This window comes from Idiotropiscis lumnitzeri, chromosome 6 (genome assembly GCF_059441095.1).
Source record: "Idiotropiscis lumnitzeri isolate Australia: NSW breed Sydney's pygmy pipehorse chromosome 6, RoL_Ilum_1.0, whole genome shotgun sequence".
NCBI classification, from domain to species: Eukaryota; Metazoa; Chordata; class Actinopteri; order Syngnathiformes; family Syngnathidae; genus Idiotropiscis; species Idiotropiscis lumnitzeri.
In genome coordinates, this window is record NC_142396.1 from 1240193 (window position 1) to 1250940 (window position 10748).

The 10748-nt window shown below is 42.4% G+C and overlaps 1 protein-coding gene across 4 annotated transcripts; it reads right to left on the reverse strand.

Moving 5' to 3' along the window:
- Positions 1-617: 617 nt before the first annotated feature.
- LOC148334426 (phosphatidylinositol-3-phosphate phosphatase MTMR7-like) lies at positions 618-9632 on the reverse strand. Of its 4 annotated transcripts, XM_088297555.1 has the most exons (15): positions 9492-9632; positions 9277-9429; positions 8316-8441; positions 7098-7260; positions 6231-6388; positions 5600-5728; positions 5391-5525; positions 5177-5309; positions 4416-4525; positions 3955-4080; positions 3660-3709; positions 3289-3489; positions 2612-2746; positions 2174-2346; positions 618-1848 (listed from the first exon to the last, which is right to left on the reverse strand). In XM_088297555.1, the coding sequence occupies exons 2-15, from the start codon at positions 9298-9300 to the stop codon at positions 1538-1540; spliced, it is 1974 nt and encodes a 657-aa protein (XP_088153681.1). In that variant the 5' UTR covers positions 9301-9429; positions 9492-9632; the 3' UTR covers positions 618-1537. The 4 variants fall into 4 exon arrangements, with proteins under 4 accessions (XP_088153681.1, XP_088153682.1, XP_088153683.1 ...); XM_088297556.1 differs by having other exon boundaries at positions 618-1867; positions 2220-2346; positions 9277-9578; XM_088297557.1 differs by having other exon boundaries at positions 1673-1867; positions 9277-9577.
- Positions 9633-10748: the final 1116 nt, after the last annotated feature.

Sequence of the window (10748 nt, forward strand, 5' to 3'; positions counted from 1 at the left end):
TTTCAAATCCGTAACAGTTTGGCCAACGTTGCGGTTCACAGAAGCAATATTGAGACCAGTGAGCAAATTCCTATTTTTCCTTGCCTGTCACTTTGCGCCTGCTCATGTGGGCCTCAGTCAGTTTTCCTAATATGTGGTTCTAGACCTTAGTGCCTTGAGATTAATTTGTGAATTGAGCCCGTTTTTCGACTTTGGTTGAACGCCATATTATAGCTTTCGCATTCATCTTCAAGATGCGTCACACCGAGAGTGTTGCCATCTGAAAGAGTGTGTATTAATGTAGCATTAATAAAGAACACCCAAACACCTCAGGCGGCAATATATTGCGTAAGAAGGAAATGGCATTGCTCTAATCTTCCTTTCGTTACACTTAAAATTTTGCTGTCCTATATCAAAGTTTTCACCCTATTTATTTTAAATGTTTTCAATTGGGCTGAACTGCCCCACAAATCTGCAGCTAGAAAGTTGGTCCTACCTAGATATCAGCTTTGTGATGTTACTCAGCATTTATTTGGGGAATGCTTTGAAAAGAGCCCAACACCCCGCAGTGAAGCAGCAAGCTCATCTGGAGCCAAACTTGAGAAGTCCCTCAACAGTCAAAAACCAACACAACAGGATCAAGTCTTAAAACGCTTGACTGTGTCTTCACTTTCCACACACCATCCATTTTAACAGTGCAGAGACCACGTTTGACAACAGCATCTCGAAATTCAACAAGGAGGCTGAGGGGTGGGGCTACAAAACAGAAGACACGCTTGAGTTTAAATAATCACAATAACACCTTGATGCACTCTGCACGTAAATCACAGTCCAATATGAGACTGTTAGTCAGTCCACAAACAAAGAATAAATTATATTGCACAAAATGACACGGGGCGGGGGTCACACACATTATGATCAGCTGTTGATGTAAACAACGTTGACATTTTGTTCTCGTTAAAGATTGAAAGGGTTTGTCTGCATTCAGACTGACACCTCCCTTCATGGCTTACAAGTCCATCCATCCCTTTAAATTGATTGACAGTGATTCATAAAAGGTTATATAATACAGTTAAAAAAAAAAGGCTCGGTTATCTGTAAAACCAAAATTCTCGAGACAGCCAAGCAGGCCTGCACATTGGCTTTGCAAAGTTAATACTGACAAATGTTTGACAATTTCCCCTCTTGCCGAGTTGTTTCGATGAAGACTATGACAAGAACGCAAGGTTACTCTCTACCATAAAATACGCTGTGACTTATATCCAACAACAGAAGGCCGTTACATCGTATGATATGACGTGATTACAGAAGCAAGTGTTTCCGTGTCCAAAAGAGCAATATTGAACGAAACTGTTAATCCAGCAGCCGCATCATTTTTAGCAGTCCCATCTTAAAAGTGCATTTCTTAAAAGTACAAATGAAAAGTTAACACTCAGATTTTGTTTATAAAAAAAGGGCTTTCGAAAAAATGAATTATAACAAAACATAAAATACAATTATAAAAAGCAACTTCAAATAAAAGCAATGCTCACACTCCAATAATTTGTTAAATTTTGAGTCAGGCAGTAGTGACGTCCATCTCCTGGTCCTTGCCGTCCTCCCCAGCGCTGGACGATCGGCTGCTGAGGTCAGCCACGCCCGACTCCAGGTCGCTGGCGATGTCATCTGCGTTGAGGCGCTTGTCCTGGTTGGGTTGGCCTATCGGCAGGGTGAAAGCATTTGGATTGGCTCCTCCAAAGGTGCTGTGGTTCTGTGCGGGGCTGCTGACTGGGACGGTGGATGTGGTGGGTGGGTCCGGCCCACAGTGTCTCTGCTGGATGTGCCCAGTCCTCCTTTTAACCACTACTTTCTCCCACATTATTGGCTTCCCTGTTAGCACAGATATCCTCTGCATAAGAGAAGAGAAGGGAGATGTCACAGAAATAACTGAGACACTTTTCTTTAGTTTAGTGAAACAAAAGTTGGCAAACGTGTGAAACTCTGAGAGAACATTGACCGAGCTTGTTACGTAATTAAATTCAAGTGCCAATAGCGTTCTGGCTTGTACTGAAAAACGCTTCACCGCACACATTTAAATAAGTGCAGTTTCATCAAACTGATCATGAAAGTTACGACAAACTTCCAAAGATGTAACAAGCAGAACTAGACAAGGACGATTTGCCGTGGTGAAACGAGTGTTCTGTGTGTTGTATGCCTTGTCTGGAGCCCGGGTGGTGGTGAGCGTTTCCTCCGGGTGGTACCTCCTGGTGATTGGTCAGCTCCTCCTCCAGCTGCTGGGACTCCTCCCTCATAGCAGACAGGAAGTCCGCAGGTGACTGGCTAGGAGGCGTCGACCGCTCCACGTGGTTATAGAGTCCCTTCCACATTCTATTAAAAAAAAAAAAAGAAAGTAGAAAGTAGTTCGAGCAGCAGTTGCCCATCTTTAAGAACTTTTTCTTCAGAGGCAAATTTGGAGAGTGTAAATTTAATTTGAATAATTACTACTAAATGTCCAAAGTATATTTTGGGAGTAGATAAAAGATGAAAAGCTATCCAGCAGCATCAATGAACTCCATGAGATTCATGTGTGAGGTCAACATCAATTCATTTAAGGAGCAGTGGGGAATTGAGCGTTGGTGCTGTAGTGACTCACTTGAAACAGTAGGGGGAGGTGTTTGGTCTCAGGACACCCTGACACTGACTCAGTTCGGCCTTGTACAGTGGATTGGTGAAGTCGGCTCTGTCCTTCCACAGCTGTGGCCACATTGAATGACTCCGCTCATGTAGCCTGTCACAAGCACATACACACAACAGCGGCACTTATTTGTGTGAACCCGAATAGAATGAGCTGAATATTAGGATACTGAAGGCAAAAAAAAACTTCCTGGATGGACTTTTTTTTTTTGGCTGGAGCGCTCAGTCAAATGGGCCGGGATTAGATCTTGTTTTTCCACTCTAGGTCGCACTACAGAATCCTTTTTTTTTTTTTTTTATGATTGGGGCTCACAATCATAACCGGTGAGCTATTTTTAGAACAGGCCAACAGGGTACTCATTTGGCCCTTCAGGGCTACCTGGTTCCTGCCGACACCACGTTGGTGACCCCTGCTCTTAAAAAAAAAAAAATAAATAAAAAACTAGTGTCACACGTTCAGATGCAGGTGACACAAAGTTCAGCTGAGGGCAATAAAAGTTACATTGGATGGGAATTGTTTACGGATGTCTTTGAGTTGTGCCGCAGGAGGGAGACATCAAAAACAAAAGCAAACGCATGACCAATGTCAATGCGCCAAGTTCTTGACGCTGCCGGAGTGTGTGTTTGTCTCTGTACCTCATATCCTTGCGTTCCTTCTGACAGTTGCCCAGGAAGGTCCCGTAATGGCAGGAGTAGACGTGTGTGTGTATTGCGATAAGGAAGCACTCGTTAAACTCAAAGGCACATGGAAACTGTTGAGACAGCTGCCACACACATTCCAAGAACTGATCAATAACCGGGGACACTTCTTTAGGATCGCCATCCAAGTGGGCATACCTAAAAAAAGAAGAACAAATATCCTTTGAATGATTGTAAATAGTAGGGGGAAAAAACACATCCATTCATGAATTTTCTATTCTGTCCCGATACCCCGGCATCCTCCCGCATTTCAAAAACATGCAAGTTCGGTTGAATGAAGACTCGAAATTATTTGACCAGTGACAGACCTGTGGGAAAACTTGTGACCAAATGAAACCCAGTCTCTTTCTATCAGTACCTACATGAGAAAAGAGGAAAGCGTATAAATGACGAACAATGAAAATACAATTTGCATATAACTGACAGTGAGGGAATAAAAATATTATTTTATGCATTATGTTTTTAATTAACGGGATGATTATTGGGTAATCAGTATTTCTTTCTGCCCCCCCAAAAAAAAAATCTAAATTGGCATCGTCCTCAAAAAAAAAAAAAAAAAAAGAGCAATATCGGTCGGGCCCGAGTGTGTGGCTGCGTGTTTACCATCATGCCTTTGATTGTTCGATAAAACGGGTCCAACAGTACACTGGCTACAGAACAGGCCTGAGCTGTCCTATCCCAGCCATCTGAACAGTGAACCAACACACTGACTCCTTCATCAGCCACCGCCTGAAAAATATTTCTGTGTGTCAAAACCAAGCAACAACCTGCAACCTTAACAAGTACGTGAAACAAGATTGAAGTTTAGCGTGGCAGCGCGTCGTCTTGTCATTTCAACACCCATTGGAACGGGTTTTTCATCAGTCATTTAGCTCGCATGTCGTCGGCGTCCTGTGAAAAACACCCATGTCCAATTTCACATTCACGCAAAAAGAAAAAAATGCGCCAAAAAAATGGACAAAAATGTTTTTCACGGGACAGCGACGATATGCAATCTTGCGTATCAACTGTACACTGAAGTCAACAAAGTGTGACTTAACGACGTTGAAGAAGGAAGCACATACCTTGGCAATGAAGACTCCGGCATCGAGAATCGCTTTAATGTGTTTCAGCCAACCCGAGTTTTCCAGACCCCAAAGGAAGTCCGTCATTGATGGAGATCGCATTTCGCCCACTGCATGGAAGGCAGAAGGAAATTCACACACAGGCCAATGCGTACATGGCAATAGCGTCAAATAATTGAGCTGCGTCATTTAATTGGCAAGTGGAACCATTATCGCCCGTTCGAACATGTCCGCAAGCCTCAAGAAACCTTTGTCGTCATCTCCGAAGAGGGTTTGTGTCGAAAATGGGTGACGACCTGCATAATATTGAGAAGATGAGATATTGCAAATGTGTTCCATGTCTCATCGTGTCGGATCTAAATTGCAAATTAGTTTGCATGTCGACGAATCAAAGCTTTGAATTGCATTTAAATTGTTTTTTTTTTTCAGAATCATTCGTGGTTGATGGATTGAACATTTGTACGTTTTCAAAGCTTTATGATATGCAAAGTATCATTTGAAAATGTATTACCCAAAGGTGTGGCTCTCGTTGTTAGCTTTACCGGTTTGCAAATTTCTTTATTTGAATGGTAGGTCACTCCAATTCTTTGGCCAAGAAAATGAGTTTCTGGTACGAGACTTGACGCTTTCCTTGCTGGCGTTCTGCCTCTGACACGATATCGGAAGTCAGTCAATCACGCGGTCATCCTTTGACCGCACGGTGATCCAAGAGGAAGACAGCTTACGTGGCCAGCCCAACGAGGGACGGCACTCTTACTTACCGTCAATCATTTTCTGTTGGCTGTTCCTCATCACATGAATGTTTTCGATGCCAATGAAGTGCAGCTTGATGTTGGTGTAGTGGTCCTCATTCTCATAACCTTTGCCAGCAGCTCTGTTTGCCATGGCATTCAGCTGCACACACATTCAGAAAGAGCGTTGTGCAACGGTACAACTCGGTTGACATCCACGCGAGGTGAATGACGAGCGCGTTACCTTGGGCCTGGTGTCCGCCACATAAATATAGGCACTTCCGGGGTTGGATTTCATCACGGCCTGCAGCATGACCTCATCCTCCTGACAACGGGCGCTGAAGCCTGACAGTGGCTGACTACATCTGCACACGGCAGCCTAAACGGCAATGCGACATCAGCATCATACAATTCAGATCACACTAATTGATTATGTTGGTCTCAAACACTGACCAGCGTGTCCTGGTGAAAGTACGACAGAACAGGAAATCGTCCACGGCTCCTGAACCTTGAGCTGCCCAAAATGACGGTCGGTGAGGCTGACTTTGGAATGAAAAGCTCCGATGGGTATGTTTCACAAATCTGGGAAAAGACCAAGTGTAATATTTTCATCAATATTGTTCACGGACTGGATAGAGCTCCTGGGGGAACTGGTCCAAAGTTCCAGCAGCTTCCCATTTTCTATCCATTTTGTGGTGAATAAAGAAAGGCGCGTAAAAGCAGAGGTCAGAGTCGAAGGGACAGCTAACACAGCAGAGACGCACCGCGATTTGGAACATTATGAAGAGACACGTTGGGCTGTCCTTCGAGAAAAAGTCAAGTTGAATGAGGAGGAGAGTTCCATAATAGGGTTTCATGCATAATCATAATTGTGGAAAAATGTAGAAAAATGCTAAATATCTGGATTATGGATGAATTTTCTATTGTTGTTTTTTTTTAACACTATTTGCTAGTCAGCTCGGTCCCCATTCCCATGAATACCGATTAAATCCATATATCGTCAAACCCCGATAAACGGACGGCTGAATGGATCGCGACAAAATAAAAAATGTCAGCTCAAAGGCTCCCAAGTGGACCAACTAACCTTGTATTCGCTATTTGCTGCCGAAACAACCCAGAGGTTATTTGGAACTCCCATTCGTTTGTAGTCGGCCATCAGGTCTATGAAGCTCCACGATTCTTGCCTCTCCTCCTTGTTAATATTTGGATTGAAGGACAGACAGTACAGCTCACTGTACTTTTCTGAAAAGAGAACATATTCAGAGAATAAGTATAAAATGGTATTTTTTTTTTTTTAGCATTCAACATGCTATCAAAGAATCCACTGTATGCAGGAAGTAACACAAACAAAGATGGAAAACAATTAGCAGGCTTCCTGCGTATGCTACAAAACAAGAAAATCTCTCTGGCACGTATCACCAGACAAAAGTTCATATTGATTTATAGAAATGATACAAGCATACACCAAGGAAGCCTCCACATCAGCTTTCGTCATCTTGGGTGGGGCCAGTGCAGATAGGGATGCACAGTAACGATTGCACAGATAATTATCAGCGCAAAAAAATGACATCACTTATTTCACTTTGATATCGTTGAATTCGGCTGATTTTGAAAGCCGCCTCAAATATAGTAACATTGGTCTGGTTTGGGTCACTTTAACAGTCCAAACCTTTGCGGCATGACGTAGGATGCAATATGGCGCCACGGCACACAACCTCAGAATTCACAGCGAGACAAATGGTAGCACAACATTAGTTTTCTCTGAGCGGTTTATTTGAACCAGGCACTAAAATGTTTGTTCGCCTGCCTTAATTTAAAAAAAAAAAAATTGCGTGTACGCATGCATGAGTGTGCAATTTATCTGAGTGAGGAGGATGTGCGGAAGTGCGTTTGCATCCTTTGTTGAATGCGGAAGTAGGGTGCGCATATACCAGACAAAAGACAGACAAACCTGGTCGTGACAACCGCAATAATGAGGACTGGACGTCAAAACAATCTTTCTCCTGGTGCATGAGAAGCTGGAAGATCCTGAAATCTTTGCAACGCAAGATCAGCTGACTACCAGTGGGAGCGCTGGGCAACCGCTCCACACTGCTTATCATGCTGTGTAAGATCTGAAATACAAGACACATTTGAAAAAAAAAATCATAGATTGAAAAGACAAAAATACTCTCATGGGCCTTTGAAATGCTTTGAGCAAAATATGCTTTCCCGTAAAGAGTAAATCTTGATGGTGATTGGTGTGAGATGGAGAAGAAGTAGATGGTATTTTTGGGGCGATGTCGATATTGGGCGCTTAAAAAAAAAAAATCTGCACCGGACAATATATGAAATAAGAACATAGCTACACTCAAAATGTGAAGAGAAGTTGCATCCTGTGTAGGCGTTGAGAACGGATTTACAGGTACCACGTCACAAGCAGGTGCTGCACACCTGACACGCAGCCCAAAAAAAAAAAAGTCTTGTATATCTTAGTCTATGTGGCCTTTCAAAAGTCGACTATTGCTAATATTCAAGTTTTGAAAGGATTAATGGCAGCATGTAAATGTAGTCACTGCTATTCACAACAATAAAGTTGATCAGTATTTGTCAACAAATATTAGCTTTGCAGAAACCGGTGATTTTGTTGTGTCTTAATAGGCAGTGGTTTGTGGAACTTGAGATTGACTTGCATAAAAAAAAAAGAAAATGGTCATTTTACCAGTATAAATAACTAACCTAAAATGATTATTATGTAATAAGACACAAGATAAATTGTTGAGCAATTTGTCTCATGATTCAAAATCATCCGGCGAATTGTCAGCATCTTCTCATGGGGAAGTGCTTGAGCATTTCACATAAAACGCAAACAGTTATGGAAAAAAGTCATTTTATTGGAAGTTGTCTTAAAAACAAGCCAATTGTTTTGTGTCTCAAAATTTTCTTGCAATACAAAAAGACACAATCATAAATGACTCGATGAAAGCTGGCACAGACATTGTGGGTGAATTCACAAGGCATATACCTTCAGTCCTTGAACTGAGTGGCCCACCAGCTGCGCGTGCCAGAATAAAACTAAGAGCTCAAGAATTGGGGACGGTGTACAATGCGTCGACTTAACCTTGAATATGTCATGGATTCAATAAAGATATTATTATTAAAGAGGAGCAGCACACAGCTTCCTGCTTACCCACGTCTCCTTGCGTGTCTCGGGGTTGTTCTCAATAAACATTGAATGTGTAGCTGAAAGGTAGAAGGTCCCAACACTGGCCTTTCTCTGGCCCTTCGAGCGGTCCAAGAGACGCACATTTTCCACCTTATGGAAGCGCACACACACACACACAAAATGTCAGGGATACAATATTTGCATGGTGGAATTGCATGCAATTAGCATTATCTTCCTGCAGCGCTTCATCTTGTTATATGGACCTCTTACATTGTTAATTAACATTGTATAGCATCATATTGCGTTAAATGTTGCCCACTCGGCATGCATTGCAGCCTGTTAGTCCTGGAAAGAGAGAGGGGGGGGGGGTTGTCGGTGGTATTCCCACCCAACTGATGCCCAATCTCAAGGTTTCTTATTTTTCCCAAGATGTTTTTTTCCCTCCTGTGGGGTTAAGGTCAGGGGATGTCATTAATATTTGTGAAGTGTGGGAATACGAATTTAAGACCTTTGAGACTCTTATCTGATTAAAGTCTATATAAATACATTCGTGTAATTTTTTTTCAGCCTAAAGTGTGTGTGTGTGTGTGGGGGGGGGGGGTTGTGATTGTTTCAGCTTAATAGTCAAGTCAATGTCTGCGTATTCTTGCGTTATATTGCCATGAAGCGCTGATAATGATAAATTAGTTTGACGTATCGAGTATTTTTTAAGAGGAAATCATTTCCATTACCGGACACACCATTGGGATGTGTGCGGACAGGCTGGGCGACTATTACGATGGCTCGGGTCACACCGAACAGGAGTGCCATGATCCTCGAACCGCATAAAACATCGTTTGCAGTGCGTCCACACAGCTCGGATCCTTGTGCTTGCCAACGGGTGACGTTAGTCAAATTGGGAACCATTAACACAGATGACGAAAATAAATACAGAGCACGAAAATAAGGAACTGGCAAATGTTATTGATCATTTTTTCAAAGATACCTTGGGCGTCCGGATGTGCTCCATCACTGACAACCAAAATGGTGGAGACAAGAATGGGATAGCCGCGTCTTCCTTTTATTCGTCTGTGGTATTATATCCTCCGTTTAGCGTCAAGTGCTCCGTATTCAGCGTGGCTGTTGTTCGGACAATATCCTGAAATACGTGACATTGTTTTCGTTTCTAGAATCTGTGCGATACGATGAAAGAAAGCAGACCTGCCATTGCGCTCAGTTTGCGGTTTTGAAGCTAGCCAGTAGCCACCCTGCTGCAGTGCTAGCCCACTCTGCTCGCACGGCAGCTGCGGCCACAGACATCACAGAGCGCGTTGAACGGGTCGGTCCGTTGCTGCAACACGTGAAAAAGTCCGCCATATTCAATGTGGTAAATTTGCCCTTAGCCCTAATGTAAGTAAATAGACTCATCGTTATTAGGCGAGAACCAACGCTGGCACGCAATTTATTTAGTAAGATTTATTTGACATTAAATACTGTTTTGTAGAGCGTCATCATACCACACAAATTGAGATAGCAAATAAACATACATTGTTGGTAACAGCACACTGATAATGCACTCCAAGGATTAGTATCAACCATAAAAACATGCAAAAACTATTATAAATTGCATCTTAAAGGGCATATAAAAGGATGAACATGGATTAAATTCAAAAGGGGGAAATGCTGTCAGACATGGCGAAATTTAGTGATCAAATAAACAAGAATTTTGTTAACAAAAATAAACAATAAAACACCTTAATATTGGACTTTAAGCAATAATATAAATAGTTCAACCCACCTCTCCTAAAAACATTCCATTCAAAGATGGCACAAAACTATTGAATAGCGAACCAACATTGCGTGCAAGAACTCATTAGAATCAGAATTAGAACGCCCTTGATTGTGCATGTTTTCAAACAAATCAACATCAAGGTCTTAATATTATATTCCCATATGTGTCATTACCACCCCCAAATGAATAGGTCGGTTCAGTCTCCTACGAGAACGGTAAATTCTAACATGGATGTGTGACCCCTTGGGAGTTCCTCAGAACGGCCACTTGTGACCATAATGTTCGCAACACTTTAAAAAAACATTTATTGCAAAAATTAACTGACAAAATACATCCAAACATTTTTGACCGGGTTAAGCGCCTCTCGTCCAGAGTAGTGTAGCTCTGTGCCTGTACGTGAGGCGTCAATGTCACCTTTCGACCAGTAGATGGCAGTCTTACAGACAAAATACATTTACTGGCTTGAACTCCAACTAATCTACTTGTGCACATTAGGGACTTCATGTAATTAGATGAAAGGAATGGGTGATAAATTGAACGCCATGTTATACTTTTACATGCAAAAATTCCCAGGCAAAGATTGAATAATTCCCAAGTTTAGCGAGTACAGTGTCGGAAACACAGCCGGTCCGCCTCCCAATCGAGAGGTTGCTTTCGAACCTCGACCCAAGCCTTCCTTCCTGTGT

Excerpts from the sequence above, each read along its gene's own strand:
- LOC148334426 (XM_088297555.1), bottom strand. The coding sequence starts at position 9,300 with ATGGAGCACATCCGGACGCCCAAG. Across the intron at positions 5,729-6,230 it reads CAGCAAATAGCGAATACAAG|ATTTGTGAAACATACCCATC; the intron begins GTTAGTTGGTCC and ends GTCTTTTCCCAG. Across the intron at positions 3,710-3,954 it reads GAACAATCAAAGGCATGATG|GTACTGATAGAAAGAGACTG; the intron begins GTAAACACGCAG and ends TTTCTCATGTAG.